The sequence below is a fragment of the Vanellus vanellus genome (assembly GCF_965231255.1).
Source record: "Vanellus vanellus genome assembly, chromosome: 18".
NCBI classification, from domain to species: domain Eukaryota; kingdom Metazoa; phylum Chordata; class Aves; order Charadriiformes; family Charadriidae; genus Vanellus; species Vanellus vanellus.
Window position 1 is genome coordinate 13,206,381 of NC_138923.1, and position 19,654 is coordinate 13,226,034.

Here is a 19,654-nt window from a genome sequence, read left to right on the forward strand (position 1 = left end):
TTAAAGAAAATACAAGACTGACTGGAAAAGAATCAAGCGGGACAGAGGACAATGCCTTTTTTTTTTAATCATGTTTAAGATTCTGTATCACATAAATGTAGAAAGACAGATTAAAAGAATCTATCTAAAGAAAAGGTTTTAGTAGCTTCCAAATTTATGAGGGAGGAAAAGAGGGTTTGATTTGATACTCTGCGGCACAGTCTCAGAGTTCTACTCCTTAGTTCAGAGCGGTATCAGCCGTAACCCGTTCCAGCTGGCTCTGCAAGGCAACGCAGAGTCAGAGCCCGTTTCAAGGAAAGGATGGGAGAGGAGCCCATCAGGTGAACAATCATTAGCACCTGACTAATTTAGCAGAGAGAGTAGCAGGAGCTTTAGGAATCTCACTGAGGTCCCAGTTTGCAGTATGAACCTGGCATTAGTCAGGGTATCTTGTGAGCAGTGAGATTTGATGGTGTGAGCTCACTGCTGGAGAAGTGTGGTGCTGTTGTGACAAGAGGATGGAGCTTGGCGAGTCAGGTATCAATTGCATTTGTGTTGTTGACTCTTTGCAGAAATCTGACATTTAAAAAGTGGAGGGTTGTTTTTAAAACAAACAGGGTTGTTTTCCTATCCAGACGCTTAGCAAAGAGACCTGGCAGGCCAAGCAAGGTGCAGAGTTAATACCATGGTAGTCCAGAGAGAAATGCCAAAAGTAGTTTGTGAAATCAGTTACAGTGGAAAATAGATTACCCTTGTGGCAGCACTCTGAGGCTGTGCCTGAGCAGCTTGCTTGCCCATAGCGGGTATTGACTCCCATGCCAAGAGCAAACGGAATCCTCTCTCAGCTGGGTGCTGAACAGGCAACAGGGACTGTCAGGGCAGCCCAGGAAGCCTCTCCTGCTCTTTGTGCTGCTGAAGGTTGGGCCGAGTTCTTTTCTGTTGTGAGTTCCCTTCACATTTGCTCTATGCATCATTATCCACTATTTGCAACGCTTCGCACTCCTAACTGTGGGATTGCAGTGTCCTCTACACAGGCCAAAACATTGGCTTCAGTTAGCTGTTTGCCATTTCATCTCTCAGCTACAGTTCTTTTGTCATCTAAAAAGAAATATGGAAGGTGGCATAAACTTGCTCCTTAACAAATTGTTTTCTGCTTGTAAATCAGGAAAGAAGATTTTGCTTCTGTCATCTTGACTGAAAGCAAATCATATCAAAAGAATTCTTGATGGATAGCGTGAGCAGCAAAATACCACCTGGCACTGCTTGGTACACAAGCACATACAAAAGACTTTCTGACAAACAACTCTTTTTCTTCTTGTCTTTGACTAAGAGCTGAAAGTGTTGGCATCTGCAGCCAACATCTGGTATTTGGTGCAGAGAAGCTGATTCACTACCTGTCCGGCAAAACCATAAAACTTGACGTCTTGAGATAATCATCCCCATTAGTTTAATCAGAAAGATTTTTTGGTCAAGCAAACAGCAGAGCAAATAACAGACAACTTTCAGAAGAGATTACAGGGAAAGATAGGAAGCTTCAATTAAAAGCCATTTTAAATGTTACCAGTAGCTTGATAGCCTGTCAAAGGTGGAAGAACCCTTTTCTAATCACACCAGGGCCTGCTTTCTTCATGGGAATTTTCCCTCTGCTGTTAGCATGAAGATTCGGTCCACGAGATGGCCCACCAGCATCAGGGAGCAGTACAGACCCAGCAATTGTCAGCTGTGTGCTCCAAAAATTAAAAAAAAAAAAAAAATGGTGGGGGACAGGCATGATACATGGGTATCATCTGAATCGACACCCTGTATAAACTTACAGGCTTTTAAGGCTTCTTCATATTTATGTTCTGATTTTTAGAAATACTGTAAATCCCACATAAATTGGAAGGGGACTCTAAGAGTCCCCATGGGCCAACCTTGTGTTAGACAAGTGGCAATAAAACTCAAAGTCCAGTGGTAAGATCACAGCATCCTAGCCTTGCCCTTGTGTCTTTAGTCATTTCAGTGCCAAGTTAGGAAAAATGTCCATGTAGCTGGTAACTCTTCAGCGTTTAACTCTGATCCAAGAACTCATTTTTGAGCAATTTCTAAGATTTTAGTGTTAGATAAGGCTAACTATGAAGGTCTGACATAGTGAGGATCTTGTATTTGCCTGCTGTCTATTTCTAAACATCCCTTATAAAACATGAGTTTAATGTGTAAACCTCGCTGATCTGCAGAAAAAAAATGTGGATGGAAAAAATTAATCTAATGCTCTGCATGCTCTTGATCATTCATTGACACTGCAAAATCTATTAGCCTTCCTGCTCCTAGTGTGTTGAAAAAGGGTTTATTGCACCTTCTTTCCTCAATGTCTTTTATTTTGACCTGTCTTCTTGTACTTTGAGATCAAATTGACCTGAGTTTATGGTCTTTTCTATTTTCGCCATTTAGACATTACTTCAACTTTATGAAATTATGTCTTTACTGACAGCCTCCTTTAGTCTACTGTGCAGCCCTGATAGCTTTCTTCTGGTCCAATAGGGCATCTTTAATAACATTCATGCCACCTGGAAACATTTTGCCCTTTTGAGAGTCAATTTTAGTTTCATTTTAACAAGGATTTGGGGGGAGTTTATATATTATTAAAAAAAAAAAAAATCCTCCTGTTACAGTATTTTTTGGCTTTAAAGTTCCTGCAAAAACGTGAAACACAAATACATTTTGGTCTGCGTTACAAACTGTCTCTTTGACAATAATATTCTCACCCCGGTCTCATACACTGCTCATTACTGAGTCGAGAGGCGCATCTCTAGCGGAATACAAGCTGTCTGCTCCACAAAGCAGTAGACAAACTTAGCAAAGCTTAGCAATGGTGTCATATCCTAAGGTGTCATTTACTCAATCTACGTGGTGGTAGGAGGAATCACTAATTGTTTCCTGCTCCTCTCAGCCAAATTTCCATCAGCATGTCGCCTTCACTGTTACCATCCTAATCACCCAGTGAGTAGTACAGTCCTGGTGCTAGATTTTTCCTATTTAGGTTTCAAATTTCAATGTAGGGATTTTATACTTTGTGTTGAGACAGCTCAGTTTATCTGATTTGATCCTAAGCTATTTTTGATATATTCTGTGCTCATCTGTAAGTTCAACAGTTTTCCAAAACACTGTACAATGGCACTGTACAATGTTCCTCTGAGAATTTTTTTCAACCAGGCTTCTAACACAAATGTTCCAGGGTCTCTCCTATACCTTGTTTCACTTGTCCCCATTTTCATCTGTCCATCTTCAGTATTGAGGCTTTCTCCCTCCCCTACCCTGCCATCGCGTTAGAGGCTCTTCTTCTGCAGCAGCAGCAGTCACTGTTTCCTTTTCAAATTTCATCAGAAAATAGGTCTTTCCTCATTCAAAACTTCCTTGGCCTGCTGCTTATCATTCTTATATCTTTCTTAATTTGCTAACGTGTTCTGATAATGACTACAAAGGACAACTAGCTAATTATGTTGTATTAAATATTGGCTTTCCCTTTTCTCATGTTTGTATTAAAGTTCTTATTATTAGGGTTCCTATTAATGTAGGAAGGACATGGGCTTAAACTCTGTGAATGTGCACTATTAGATTTGAAAATACATGCACAGACCGAATTTTGTTCAGATATAGTACTTGATAAAATGGGTATGGTTTCCCTCTCAAAGAACTCATTTAGTGGCTGTGGAACAGCGCGCTCCCGCTGTCTTCCCTTCTGTGTTTTAACATGTTTCTCCTCGAGCCAAGGCAAAGGAAACCTCTCCTGGTTTGGTCTGGGGGGAGTTTTAAGGAGTCGGGGACGAGACCCCCCCAACCCGTGAGCGACGCCGGGGGCGCGATGCTGCGGAGCTCCGGCCCGTGCCCACGGCCGCCGGTGCTTCTCGGCCTTAACGGTACAGTCGGTTTCCGGTTTGGGGCTGTGACGATGCAAACGGGGGGGAGATGGGTCCCCTCGGGCTGGGAGCGCGGGACCCCCCGCGGCGCTCCGCCCACCCGCTTTCCCCCGCCGACCGGCGCGTGCCAGCGGGGGCCGGAGCCCGTTGGAGCCTTTGCCATGGACTCGGATACAAACATCACCGTCTGCTTTCTTTAAAAGAAGACTCATAGTTAAAAACATAACGAACACCGATTCTGGGGAGCTCCGCCCCGAGGGAACCCGGCGCGCTCGCGGCTGCCGCGGGGGGCGGCGCTGGGGCGCCCCCTGCTGGCCCCGCCCGCGCCGCGGGGTGCGCGTGACCGCGGCCGCCAGCGGCGGAGCGGACGGGCTCCGGCAGCAGCGCGGGGGACGGCGGTCCTGCCCCAAACCCCCGGCCGCCCCCGCTCTAAGCTCCCGGAACGGCACCGCCTGAGGGGTATTTGGAAGCCGGCAGCACAAACGTCAACAAATTCGGCTCCGTGACACACAGCTTTACAGACGCACGTAATTGCAATTTCTTATCCTCGAAGACCATTTCGTAAGGAACACCAGGTACTGCGTGTGCAGCTAAGATTAAAATCATCATTATTGCCAGGTAAACTCGGAGAATCTGAACAGCACAAACGTAGAGAGTCACTGCTTAGGCCAGATACCTCCAAGACTGAAAATTGTTTTGCTGGATTTTGACTTGTAAAGAAGACTCTGTCACGTTTGCTTTCTAATAAAGTCGTACTGAATGAGAAAGCTCTGAAACACAAATAAAGTTGCACTAGCCTTGCTTAGCTCACCAGTTGCCTACAGAGAAGCAAGACAAGTCTTTTGCTGCACCCTTAACAGCTGCAAGAAAATGCTATATTCAAACTCCCTTTCTTTCTTTTAGAGCAAGAGTCACAAAGTTTCAGTAGTTTACTTTCCCCAAAATGCCTGGTATTCGGTTGCTTCTCTTACTGTCTTAAGATACTGTCCAAAACTGTACTAAGTTTTTGTTTGGAGGCTTGATTCCTGATAGAAATAGAACAACTAGCTATAGAGTTATGGATTCCCTTAATATGCTGGCGCAATAACGCTATCATGAAGGCCACAGGTTTGTTTGGAGAGTTCAAAGTAAGTCTTTGGTCTGGTTTTACGCTACAAATCGTTCTTGTGGAATCTCGTCTTAATTTTGAAAAGTCCGTATGTGTGTTCGTTGCGTGGCCAGGGGCAGTGAGCAGGCAGAGCCCCACCAGGACAGGGGGATCGAGTACTGCTCTCTGATGGTCCCCTCCCGGTAGTGCCTGCAGCAGCGTCGGAAACACTGGAACGGAGAGCGTCAGTGGAACAAAGAAAAAGGAGGACTCTTCAGGGAAATTTTGTGGTGACAATATTATTCTTATTGACTGCTTATAGTAGAAAATACATCAACTCCCAAATCAAACCATAAAAAGAAAGTCATCTTTCAAGCACTTATGCATTATCACAATCCCCGAGTGGCAAATGCATCTCTTCAGTATACTACATGTGATGCTGGCAACTTTCCTGCTACTTCTTTATTTTCCTGTGCTCGATTTTGCATTAAATTTGCTTTCTGAAGTAAGTGCAGCTAGACGTGAACTGCAGAAACTGAGCCCCCCTCAATCGTTGTCATTAAGGCCAGTTTTCATCCAGGATTCAGTAGATACACTCCGGGTAATATGAGAAATTATACGCAGCACGCTGTACAGGTATTCTCTAAATTCTAGCTTAATATATTCTGGCTTTTGATCACTAAATCAACCTCTCCATTCTGACAGTATAGATAGAACAATGCTTATCTAAGTGTATATACTATACCTTAATACCCAGGCAAAACCAGCAGTACTGTTGAAGGACAGAGTTATTGCCCTTTGTATTTTTTCAATCGTCATACACAAACTTTGCTCAAAGACTCCAAAAGGAAGGTATCTGTTCTTCCTTATATGTTAAGTTTGGAGAATGATCTTAGAAAGCACATTTGCATTTGAATTTCCGTTAAAAAAGGAAGAAAAGAGAAAAGTCCATTAAAAATCAAATGAAAGGTTCCATTCTGAGTTAAATTAGAGCTTCTCCTTCATCATGCGTGAGAGTACTTTTCCTTCATCCTGCTACTTGGAATAAAGCTACGTGTATCTGCTTCCCCCTACTTTTTAAAGCTCTGAGATGAACATTTGCTGAAACCGACAGCATAAGTTACATTCTTGACCAATCTATTGCTTTGAGTCACTGTTTTCCCAATATAGCACTTAGTTACACACCCAATATTGGTTCAAACCCCAATTTTCCGAAGATGCAAAAACAAACGCATCTTTAAACTGATATCGCCAATAAGAGTGTTGACAGCTTGTTCACAGAGTCTGAGAATGCTGTCCCAGGGCAAAGAATGCAACGCCTCTTCCTTACGCCTCTTACATACACTCGTGATGCTGCTGGTACAGCACAGGCACCTGTACATCTGGCACCCACAAAATGTGCCATCACTCCTCTCCTTGCGGCTTGACTCCTGAATGCCTCCTATCTTGCCTTCGAACTCACAGGCACTTTCTCTTCTCAATCTACCTACTGGGCAGAATCCTTAACCTTGCGAAATAATGCAGGGCACCTGCCAGTTTTGCCCACAAGCGCCTTCAGAATGAGCGGAACAGCCGCCCCTGCAGCCCTTTGAGACCACTTTCACAGCCACTGCCTGCCTTGCTGCAGAGGCGAAGCCTGACTCTGCTCTCAGGCTTCATTCTCGTGGCCAGTAGAGCAACAACACACAGTACTTCAGGAGCAGTTCCTGAACCAACTGTTCCCTTAATCCAACTATTTCATCTTTAACAGAATTCTACAAATAATATTGATTTAAATCTCGCATTGAAATAGTTTAGAAAGGAAGGAAAAACTTGAAAAGGGAGGCACTTTACCAGGATGCATCACATCTGTCTGTCATTATGTATCTCACACATACTAGCAGATTGAGGGCAGGCCAAAAAATATATTTCTCCTCTGCCAATATGTAAATGGCACCTCCAGTGTATATAGAGTAACATTACTCTATTTTACACAGAAAAACTTGGAGCTGAGCTTGCTATCCATTCACCTCGTGCTGAATGATTCTGATTCGAGATCATCAGGAAATCAGAAAGGCAAATGCCATGTTAATCCAGAGCGCCAGATTTGAAGAATGTGAAGGATTGAAGGATCTGCTCCAGGATCTTGTCAGGCACAGAGGTGAGACTGACCGGCCTGCATTTCCCCGTGTCTTCCTTTTTAAAAATGGGTGTGAAATTTCCCCTTTTCCAGTCGTCAGGATCTTTTCTGGACTGCCACGACTTCTCAAATATAATGGATAGTGGCTTGGCAACTTCATCTGCCAGTTCCCTCAGGACCCAGGATGCATCTTATCAGGTCTGATAGACTTAAACATAAAATTTTCTTGTGGGTAAATTCCTACAGAGTTGCATATTATAATTTGTTACCCTTTCCTGCAAAGCACATTCACCTGCCAAGGGAAAAAAAAAAAAAAGGGAAGGTGGACGGGCAAAGATTATTGTTCTGCTCCAAAATGTGTCTCCTTTGGTCCTTTTCAAGACATTAGATGGCGTTTGTTCTGTGAGATGTGTAGAGAACCTGCTTTTGGCGGCTCGTTGGGTTGTGCCTCTTTTCTCGTGCAACACAAACAACCTGTTTTAGAGACCTGGTGCTCGTTAAAGAGTTAATGCTTTCCATATTTTTCATCAGAAACTACAGTGCGTATGTTAGTCTCAGCCATGTAACAACATTTTTCAACAACTGAGAAATTTTGATGAAACGATGACGCTCTCTCTCGTTGCTACCGCCAAATGTCAGTTCAGCTTCACGCCTGCGAAGCCGATGCGGGCACGGCGGGGCCGACCCGGGGCCGTGACCGCCCCGCTGCCCCCCGGCGGGCTGCCCCTCCCCGGGGCGGTCAGGCGGGCGCTCAAAAAGCCCCTCCCGCACTCACGCACCGGTCGCGGACGTCACGCCACTGTAAAGAATAGAAATTATCGTTTATTCCCCCTCCAGGGGGTGCCAGGAACAGTCAGGCAGCGCGAACGTTCCCAAGGACCGGCGCTTTTTCTCCCCTTTTATTGCGGTTTCTGGCAACACAAACGGGCAGCGGCGGGGGGGGCGGGGAGGAGGCGGAGCCGGGGAAGAGCCGGGGAAGAGCCCCGCCCCCGGACTACGCCCCCGGCCCGCCCCCTCCGGGGCCGCTCGGAAGGTCAGTCCCCGTGCCGTCATGTGATCGGGATGCGGAAGCTCGCCACAGGAAGTGAGGGGGCTGCTTCCGGTGTCGGGCGGGCTGAGGTGCGGAGGCAGTGCCGGTCGCACGGAGCGCTGAGGCCGGGGTCGCATTCCGGTATGCGAGAGACTCTGAAGCCCGCAGGTGAGACGCTGCCCGCTCACCGCCCGCGGGAGGCCGCACTGCAGCGGGGCCTTGGTTCCGTGGCCCCGCTCTGGGGCGGGGCGGGGCGGCCAGTGAGGCCTTTCCCGTCTCTGCCGCTCCTGGGGGCTCCCACGCCGCTTCCCGGCTCCCCCCGGCGGGCCAAGGAGCCGCGGGAGGCGGGTGCTGGGCGCAGTCCGCTCCGGGCTCGGGTCCAGGCAGAGCCGGTCGGCGGGAGGGGGCCGGCAGCGGGATCTGGTCGGGCCGCGGCCGTGGTGTCACGGGCCCCACGGTGACGTTGTGGGGGGCTGCTGAGGCTAATGTCAGAGATCAATTTCTTCAGAAGCTCTGTGCACGGAGAACTGAAGTAGTTAACTACTAGCACTTTTTCAAGTAATTTTGGTTTTAAGCAATATGTGCCTTGTGTGTTTTGCTCAGTGTTGCAACATGGAGAGTAATTTATTAATTAAACTAGGAAGACATTGTTATAGCTGGGATAAAGAAAATGCAGAAGCAGAATGGATTGTAAAGGGAGAAAGGGAGACCTCTGGAAAAAACAAAGTTTTCTTGACGTGTATGGTTTTACTAATAGAAAATGTTTTAACTTATGTTTCGATGGCTTTGGTCTTCATGAGAATTTAAAATATATGAAAGTCTGCTCTCGCCTGGAATTGTTTTTGTGGTGGCATGCTGAGCCCTAGCTGAAAGATGGCAGTTGAGACTAGCAGTAATTTTGTAAGGTCTATAGACATGTCTCTAAGCTTGGGTTGAATGTATCCTGAAAGCTTGTCTTTTTTTGTAGGTAAGTATTGAAAAAGAGAGTCTTAAATCTGAGAATATTCTGAAGGGAGGTAAAGAACTGCATCTGCATTAAAAAAAAAAAATCTGATTATGTTGCTGTGATTACTTATGGTTACAAATGATTTTCATAAATAACAAGTTAATCTTCCCAGTAGGTTTTCTTCAGAGAAAGAAACTGACTCTCTATAAGAGTGAGATTGATACTGTGCTTCTAGTGAAAAATTAGAAGGAAATTTGCAGAACTGTGACAAAAATCCTTTTAAAAGATGCTGGTTTCAATGTTTACAAGGAGTTTGGCCTTGTATTTATTGAAAAGTCTTGGAGGCTTTCTGACTTCTGTGCTCTTTTCTCTATGGAAACCCTAGCCACCTTTATGGAAGATAACAGTGAATAATCGGTGTTCACCAATGCTCCATATGCTTGTCATCTTTTCCTAGCTCTGAAACTTTGGAGATGGAGCACTGAGGTTTTGGGGCAGTGGGGGAAGAGTTGTCAAGAATATGAGTTGGTGGAGAACAGATCAGGATGGTACGGGATTATGTAATCATGAGCTGCTGATTAAACATTGAGTGATTTACATAATCACTCCTGTGGGGTCTGCGTTTTTAAGCAAACACTGCTGCTTTTCCTGCACTTAACAGTCATACGTTTGTGCCAACGTGCCAGCATTTTAACACAGTGTGCCAAACGAACAGTTTCCTATCGGTGGTTATGTAACTGTATGGAAAGTACTGTCGTTATTGTACAGGCTTTCTGTAGCAAGGATTCATAATTATATTTTGTCAACTCCATATTTCCATAGAAGTACCTTAACTTCAGAGTCCTCCAATTGTTTGTAATGCAAATTCTGATTTTGCACCCTATTAACAAAGTGCTTTAAATTCTGTATGTATACACTACCTGCTAATTTACTAAGTATTCTCTCTCAGGTGTGCAGCCCCATCTGTTAAAACTGTGGCACTTTCCCACTTACGAAAACCAGAACTTGACAGAGGAAAACTGCTTGCTACTCCATGGCTCTTCTGGAATTCCTTTGTATTCAGTTTACACGTTATCAAATTGAAAAGTTGCACAAGTTTAACTGATTCTGGCAGTTAATCTTGGTCTTTTGTAGTTGCATTTAAATTTCTGTCATTATTTGTAATCATAATAATGTGCAAATATATCTCAAATTCAATTTCAAATTTAAAGTAGACATTTTAAAGAATTGTATAGTAATACAGTAGCTTAAATAAGCAGTAGCTTAAAAGACTGTTAACTTTGGAATAAGACTTCTGAATCGTGGGAATACAAATATTAAAATCTGAGCTCTTAACTGAGCTTCTAGCCTATAATTGTTGCATTGTTACAAATATGCAAGGTGTATGAAGAAAAAATTCTGTACAGCAGAGGTGTCACCTTCCTAATTAACATCTTGAATTCTGTAAGGTTTTCCTTAAAGTAAGGAATGTTATAGTAACATCTGAAAAAGCTCAGAATTAAAAGGTTGGATTGTAGTCCTGCAGCTGTACAAGATGTTGCTATTCTGCCTCTCGATTAATAGAGCGATGGGGAAATATCACTACAAGAGTCATAAGCCTCATTCTCACTATTCTTCTATCTGTGCTGCCTTTGTCATTGTGTGAATCAGTATGTTGGCTTTTGAAAACTTCATTTAAAGTGGAATATTTCATAAGAGTACAGTCAGTATTTATTGGGGCATCGATGAGATGATTTTGTTGGCAGTTGAAACACGGAATCTTTCATGTGCTGTTATAAACTCTGGGACATCTTGGAGTGAGAACTCTAGTGCTATAATTTCATCAAATATCTATTTTTGTTATCCTAAACTTATGCTTTAAATGCTTAATCTATCTCAACTGGGTAACGTGCTGTTCGTAGCTCCTGCTATAGTTGGTGAGTTCTCTTGGATAGAATAAACACAACAAAATGTGCTGGCACAGCCATTTGTAGCCTCAGTACAACTTTCAGAAAAGAGAGAAATGAGGTGGGGTAGGAGAAATAGAAGTACAGCAGTGACATAAGTTCCAAAAAATGTTGGGTTGAGTTCCATATAAGTCTGCTCAAGTGTTACTTGTTAAAGAAAATATAGAAATTGTAGAAGGAAATTGAAAGAGCAATACTTTACTAAGCAGGTGTTCTGACTTTTTTTTTTTTTTTTTTTTTTCTTGCAGCACAACACTAAATTTGTAATGAAATGGAGTCTGGGTCAAGCTCTTTTCGAGTGGAATTTCCAGATTTTTCTAGCACCATTTTGCAGAAGTTAAACCAGCAACGCCAGCAAGGACAGTTATGTGATGTGTCCATTGTAGTTCAGGGCCACCTCTTCAGAGCCCATAAGGCTGTTCTTGCAGCTAGTTCACCTTACTTCTGTGATCAGGTTCTCCTAAAAAACAGCAGGCGAATAGTCCTGCCTGATGTGATGAATCCCAGAGTATTTGAAAACATTCTTCTGTCTACCTATACAGGCCGGCTGGTAATGCCTGCTCCAGAAATTGTTAGTTATTTGACAGCAGCAAGCTTCCTTCAGATGTGGCATGTAGTGGATAAATGCACTGAAGTGCTAGAGGGGAATCCAACAGTTCTCTGTCAGAAAATGAACCACGGCAGTGATCATCAGTCCCCGAGCAGTAGTAGTTACAATGGCCTTGTTGAAAACTTTGAACTTGGCTCTGGAGGACAGACGGAATTCCACAAAGTCCAGGAACTAAGGGATGGTGAAAATGAAGAAGAGAGCTCTAAAGATGAACTGTCATGTCAACTGACAGAACATGAGTATCTTCCCAGTAATTCTTCAACAGAACACGATAGACTTAGCACTGGAATGACAAGTCAGGATGGTGAAGAAGGAACTAGTGATAGTGCGGAGTATCAGTATACTAGACCTATGTACAGCAAACCCAGCATAATGTCTCACAAGCGGTGGATCCATGTGAAACCAGAAAGATTTGAACAAGACTGTGAAGGTGTTGATAATCCCTATGATGAACACCAAGTTTCTGAATCCATGAATGCCATTCAGGCAGATCATCCAATCCAGTCTTCAGGTGTTGAAGACTTTCATATAGGTGACAAAAAGATGGAAGCAGAATTTGATGAACAGGCAGATGAAAGTAATTATGATGAACAAGTTGACTTCTATGGCTCTTCTATGGAAGAATTTTCTGGTGAAAGGGCAGATGGAAATTTAAGTGCTCACAGACAGGACCTTATGATGGCAGCAGGCTATGGCGAAGGCATTGAAATGGCTACGGGAATTAAAGAAGAAACATCCCTCACTGGATTCTCGCATGCTGATAAGCTGTATCCTTGTCAGTGTGGTAAAAGCTTCACACACAAAAGTCAGAGAGATCGGCATATGAGTATGCACCTTGGTCTTCGACCTTATGGCTGTGGTGTCTGTGGTAAGAAATTCAAAATGAAACACCATCTTGTAGGCCATATGAAAATTCACACAGGCATAAAACCGTATGAGTGTAACATCTGTGGGAAAAGATTTATGTGGCGGGACAGTTTTCATCGGCATGTGACCTCTTGTACCAAGTCATATCAAGCTTCTAAAACAGAGCAGAGTACTACTGAGATGAACTGAGACATTAGTGCTTACATTTGTTTAGTAGAGTAAGCAAAATAAACTAATTATGCAAATAATGTCTGGTACTTGCTATTGTAAATTCTCAAAAAACTCCCCAAGTTTTAATCATTATGCTGGTGTAAGCTGACCAAACGTTTATTTCATTTTCCACAGTATTACTCCAGGTGTTTGATGTGTGAAGTGCAAATGGTCTGAAAGGTGCTTGCAAAATGAAGTCTGTATGGTCTTTGTGACATTGATTGTAATCACAGCAGTATTTAGAAGCCCTGTTGTTATTTCTAAGTATTCTAAATTCACAGTAAAACCCAGCTCTAAATTGACCCAAATCCTGCAAATACTTACACAAAGCAGGTATTCCAAGTAGCCCTATTTAATGAAAAAGAGAACTAGAGTGATCAAACCAGGTTATATTATTCACATTTTAATGAAAAAAAAATTAGGATTCCACCTCAAACTGAAGACTGCTAACATACGTAACATGCATCATCAGATAGTCTACATCATTAAATAGCCTTTGCTGTATTGCTTAATGAAAGGCTGTGTTAAAGATGGTTTGGCTTTCCTTTATCTGTCTTCCATTTTTTATTCATCTTCAGTAAAACAAATGTTGTCTAACTTTGTGCCGATTTCTATTTAGAGTCTGTAAAGCACTTAAATATAGTTGAGCACTGTATAAATTTCAATCTGTATTAAGTATATTTTGTCTTTGCTCCTCTAGGGTCTAATACTGTATGACTCTTGGCTTGACTTGATTTTGCTTGTTACATCGTGAGAGCTTCTAGAAGAGTGTGTAATAAGTATATCTTGTTTTTAAAAAAAAAAAAAAAAAAAGAAGTAAGATGTAACATTTGAAACTAATCCAAAATAATCAAACATTTAAACTGTAGTTTTCTGTTTTGGATTATTGTGGCTTACTACAGTAGCAAGTACCAAACTCTGGATTTACAAATTGGCTTTTTATTGGTACTAAAACTTCTTTGAGAACTTCTTTCTAGTTTTAGAAACCTGCTTTAGGAAAGTGATTTAGTCATTGGTAGGTATTTATACTTTTAGTTCTTTACTCTTTGAATAGTAAGAACTATAATACAGATTCTTGGTACTGAACTACTGTGACTAGTTACATGTGACCACAAGCAGCCAGAGTTGTTTACCTCTTTAAGTTGCTTGTGGAAAAAAGTAATAAGTATGGTATTTGGATCTATTAATTGTACTGCAGAACATGGTACCGTACTCATGTCTGAAGTCTGGATTTTTGCTGGGAAAGTGGCACTTTTGCCTCATTAGGATGAGGATCTATATCCTGGGCTCTCATTCTTGCAGATAGATGGAGGAGTGTTTGTAGTTCTGAGAGATTCTGCCAGCTCTGCAGGTAGAGTGAATGCATCAATTGTAAAGGTGGCAACAGGATTTGGGGGTTGAAAGCTTAATGCAGCCCTATGCAAAAGCAATTGACCCTTCTTCGTAGTTTACTGAAACATTATAAAATGAAAGGAGCCTTTAGAGCATACATAGACTATAATAGAAAGAGGTGGTGTCCAAGTTCAGTGCTGGTAACGTGGGGGAAAAGTTAGCCAGCATTGAAGGCCTAAGTCTGTCTGGCCCCAGTTTAGGTACTAGATGCTGCAATATGCAGGCTAACATACTTAAACAGATGACCCTGTATGGTGAAGCAAAAACACACAAAGATAATTACTATTTAGATGCTTTTTTTGAACTCCCAGTTACAAATTGTCTTAAGATACAACCAAACTGTATCTTGAACATGAATGTCTGGTACAAGCTGGGGGTTTACTACTCAGTGGGCTGTAATTACTGTAACTTATTTTCTGGCATTCTACTTACAAACTTTAATTTTTTTAAGAGGCTCTTAATTCTTAATCTTCTGATGCTTCGAATATTTTTCATATGGAATTTTGTTAAAACAGATATTCCCAAATATGATGAACCCATTGCTGGCAATGGGCATGCATGGTCAGCACCACAGAGTTCCTATTCTTAGCACTTAATTGAACTCTACAATATACCATGGTGGCCATATATAACCCTTGTAATCAAGGTAACTAAACAGGGATTTGCTCACTAACACTGTAACCTGCTTAATGTATAGAAGCACTTTGTATTTAAAAAAAAAAAAAAAAAAAAACCATAAAACTTTATAAGTATGTTTTTTAAACTTAGAAATTATATTCCCTTTATGGTTTGTTTCCATACTGCTAACACTGTCTTTTTTAATATTAAAAAAAAAAAAAAATTATAATGCTTGCCTGTTTACATGAGTGTAGAGGAAAGGGTTCTTGCACTCAGTGGCCCTATTTTTCCATTCTCCAAGGCCTTACTGCATACAGGGTATCATTTCTGCAAGTACCATCATCCATTTGGGGGAAGGTTTCTCATACTCATTTCAAGAATGATCGTGTATATTACATTAGTTCTCAACCCCTTTCAAATTGTCACTTCAGTGTTGCATGAAAAGGTTAAGGGTACCTCTTCGCATTTAACCATAAAAAAGGCTGGTCAGAAACACCAGGCTGAAAAAAGCAAAACATTATTTCTGGCAAACCCAGACCATCCTACAGAGCTGCCAGCAAAACTGTTTCTTTTACCAGCTTGGAATGACTTTTATATGGGGCACTTCGAAGTTAAACATTACTCCTATTTGCAGTTAGAGTACTTTGAAATAAAGCTTTAAGATAAAATGTACTGCGAGAGACACTTTAAAGGTTTTATAACAGGTACCGTAGATCACATTATAGAACCATGTCCTTTTTTAATGACTTAGCATGAATAGTAACTTTTTAGTATTTGCCTGTTGCTGTTTTACCCCATAGTATGACATGGTCTTGAAAGTCCAACAAATGTTGCTTTACTAATTTTGTAGCACTTGGCTTTCTGATGTTCATTTATATGAAACCAACTGATTGCAGGAAAATACTGATGTGATTGTTATGAGATCTAGTTGAGAGGGTTGATTTAAGGGAAGCTTGCAATACATGTCTAAATTCCTTACTTTTGCTTATCACAGGCAAAACGGTTGGCTTGTGGTGTTTTCCCTGAATTTAATTTATTGCCCTTTGACAAAATTCTAATCACTGATTCAGGTATTGGGGTAAAAAGATAACAAAAAATTACTTAAACACTTAACGGAAGATCTTGACGCCCCCTTCCTCAGGCTCAACTTAAATCTAACACCTCTCCTCCCTGCCTTTCTAGTCTCCCTTTCCCTTGTTTTCACTGGGAGTTGCACTCAGTCTGTGCCTGTTCTTGTCATGAAGGTGACAGATCACACAGGAGGTTGGGCTTATATGCCTACTGGCTCGTCTGACCCTTGTCATTTTGGTGGGTGTCCTCTGCTGCTCTGGGCTGGTCAGTGTCACTGTTAACAGTGGCACAGGGCCATAGTCCCTTTCAGGGATGTGCCTGTTCCAGCCTGGGTCTCGTACGGGCCTTGGTTACTTCAGAGGAGTACCTGCTCTGGCATGGCTTGCCTTTGGGCCAAAGTGCCCTCCAAAGGGAATCTCCTCAGGCATGGAGTTGTTCATCTGTGAGTATCTCTCTATACATGTCCTCAGTGTCTTCTCCATGTGTTTTCCCAAGAGCAGCTCTGCAGTTTCTTTGCATGCGTTTCTTCCCCAGGAGTATCTTCTCCTTATGTTTCTACCTGTGCCTCTTGCTAGCAGCTGCCACTCTTTCTTAAATATGTTTAAGCAGAGGCACTGTACATGCTTCTGGCTGAAGTTTTGGCACTCATTTACGTCAGTTTCAGTGCAGACTAGAACCTGTTTTGACTAGCACCAGGGCAGTTGGCAGCCTCTCACCGCAGGTCACCCTTGCAGCCCCCTGCTACTGAAACCCTGCAATTTATGGCCAATACAGTTGTACGTAGTAAACCAAGATATGCAGATGCAGCTTCTGTCAGGCTTTTAATCTTTGCTAATGGAATGGTCTTGTTCAAGATACAGGAAATTATTTCTTGCTTGTGGGGAGGAAGGAAGCAATCCATATATGTATAAAAAATAGGAATGCATATGTATATGATAAATTTCATTAATTTTCCCTTAAGCTGCTTCACCTTTAATGATATGGCTTAGAAACATTTGTGTGTTTTTATATTGCTCACTGTTGGCTGTAGTAAAGTGAACGTCTTCTGAAAACCAGAATCATTGTACACACAGAAGCCTTTCCAAATTTCCTGCTACTGTGAAGCCATTCATTGTCCTATCGGTGTTAAGAACGCTTAATGATACTACAGCTAAGTTCCTTTTCATTCCATTTTGTAACTAAGATGTTAATTACCATGGAATCTGTGTAACTGACATTCTGGAAAATTCAACTATTAGCAGCGTTAAGATCTTAGGTGTGTATCTGACCCTTTTGAGAAAGGAGGTTCCTATTTCACACATCACTGTTGGGATTTTTTGTTTTGGTTTGTTTTTTAAACATTACCTTGTTTGTTTTATGGGTGAGCGGGTAGAGCCTAGAAGGTACTGTCAGTACAATTTTTGGTCTTAGCTTTTTTTCATCTGAGGTTGAGAAACTTTGCCCCGTACCAAAAGCAAGGCAGATGATCAAAGGCTGATGTATTTGGTTTCTCATTATAAAAAGAATACCTGATGTCCCTGTAGTATTGAGCCTGAAAGAACGGAGGTGTGTCAGATCTTGTAATCTCAACTTTTGCGTTGGTGCCAGAAAGGTGACCTGTCTCTGAATTATGAGAGCCTACAGCAGTATATTGAGTATTTTGCTTTAACAGAATTAGAACCTTTCTTAAAACAACAAAGGAAAGTTGGATTTTTGTCATTTAAATGCTTCATTGGATAGCTAGGCTTCTGTAGCTATAAGCTGTGAACTGTCAGTGCCCTAGGGAGAGATGCTGGAGAACAAAATAGTATATTTTTAATGTGATTAAATTGTAAGTTCTGATTTTTGCTTGAAGCCTGTGTCTGTCGATTGCTGCTCCTTTTTTTTTATTAATCATGGGATTCCATATTTCTTCCGAAAATGTAACTGTTTATGCAAGTCAAGTGAATCTTCCTTAATGAGCTATAAGTTTTTATTCTAAACAAGTCATTTATAATAGTAAATTTGCATATCTTGATATTTTGTGAGCTGTTATGCCTGTATTGCAGAGGTTGGATAGTTTTGTCTTTAAATATTGCTGTCCTAATTGTACAGCATGGTTTTAATTTAATGTTACTGTTCAATATTTTCTTCTTATAGAAGAGTCCCATGCCCTTTTTTGTATAACATGTTTTAATAAATGTTATCTGTCAACTTTGTAAATGTTTTCTTAAGCTTGAATGAAAGGAATGCATGTCTAGTACTAGTATTTAATATTTCACTTTTGCCAAAACTATAAGTGCTCAAACAAAAGTACAAATCCAAAAGTTGTTGATATATAACTTTATTAAATATATAAAGAAAAAGTGTATCTAGTAATGTGTCTTCTTGCAATATTGAGAACATGCCAACCTAGCCTAAGAAAACAGCTGATTTTTATAACACAATAAGCTGAGGAATTTGTGGAATCGGGCCCATTTCTTTGGTGCTTAGGTAATTAGTTCCCATGTTACTTCAAATTTATCAAACAGGTTTTATTATAACTGTTTGGGTTTGGTTTTTTGTTTTTTTTTTTTTTTTGCAGACTGGTGATCTCTTAAAGTTACAATACAGAATGTACAAGCTGATAGGAATATTCCAGAACACACACTTTATAGTAGCAGCAATTGCATGTCCAAAAAGCCTACAGGTAAATTTGAAGTAGGTACAGATAACGTGTAGATCTTGTCCAAGTATGGAAGAAATTTTACACTATGAAAAAGCATTCAAGATTAAGATTCCATTATCTTCCTGTGAGGATTCCTCCTCTCCCTGAATAAATTTAGGTACTTTTACTGAACAATTTACTTGACCAGCCTCCATCTATTCAGCCCTTACGGACCTGTCGTAGCTGATGTGTCTTACTCAGCAGCTTCACACTTGCTATCTAAACAAAAAATGAGCTCACTCTCATTTAAAGCATATTCAGCTAATTCCTGGAGGAATCAGTATTTGCGTACCACACTCCTCCGTCTTCAGCAACTTTAAATGGAATACGGTATGAGCAAATTCATTTCCTGTTGCTGTTGGTTACGCTTACTGAATGCATATAACAACAAGCCCAAAGTATTCTGTTTAGAATTAGTTGTTTGATTTTCTTTTATATGGGTGAACAAATACCATTTGTGCGTCTGTTACTTGTTTATGCCCTGCTCCGGACGCTCCCCGGGCTGCCGCTTTAACGGCCGTTCGACGCCCGACTTGTGACGACTGTCTTCCACACTCTCTATCGGGAGAGAGACACCTCCGGCGGACGAAGCGCGCTGCCCGGGGCCGGGCGGTGGGGATGTGCGGCCGCGGACACCGCTCCGGTGAAGCGGCGCATCGCTGCGAGCGCGCGCGGGACACCCTCGAGCCAACCGTTCGTGTCGGTCGCACGGACAGCGTGCCGCGGGGGACGGCCTCGCCCGCCGCTCGCTGAGGGCGGGGGCTCGCAGCGGCGCCGGGGCCCCTCTCCCGGAGCTCTGGGGGGTGGGACCCCGCGGAACCGGCCCCGGCTTTGGGGGCTGACCGCCGCCATTGTGGGCGCTCTCTGCTGCCGGTACCTCCGGGCGCGTGTGACGGTGCGAAGCGAAACGCGGTGCGAGTTCCTGGAACGGATCTGCCCGTGCGCGCACCGGCACCGCTGTCCCGTGTCTCCGCCGGGCAGCCGCGCTGCACGGGAGTCGGCCGCCTTCCCCGTCCGCGCCGCGGGCCCCGGGATCGGCCGCGGCGGGTCGGGCCCCGCGGGCTGAGCGCCGCCGCCGGGGCGGGCGGGCTCCTGAGGCCCGGCGGGCCCGGCCCGGTGCTGCCCGCCGCTCCCGGGACGCGAGTGGTCACGCCTCCGGCGCGCGTCAGCAGGAAGCGGAAGCGCTGCCAGCGGAATCAGTTCCGGGTGCGAGTGGCT

General features: G+C 42.8%; 1 protein-coding gene across 1 annotated transcript; it reads left to right on the forward strand.

Annotated features, from left to right (window-relative positions):
* The first annotated feature begins 8,189 nt into the window (after positions 1 to 8,189).
* ZBTB43 (zinc finger and BTB domain containing 43) lies at positions 8,190 to 12,717 on the forward strand. The gene is made up of 2 exons (XM_082492663.1): positions 8,190 to 8,279; positions 11,252 to 12,717. The coding sequence occupies exon 2, from the start codon at positions 11,275 to 11,277 to the stop codon at positions 12,667 to 12,669; it is 1,395 nt and encodes a 464-aa protein (XP_082348789.1). The 5' UTR covers positions 8,190 to 8,279; positions 11,252 to 11,274; the 3' UTR covers positions 12,670 to 12,717.
* The last annotated feature ends 6,937 nt before the right edge of the window (positions 12,718 to 19,654 follow it).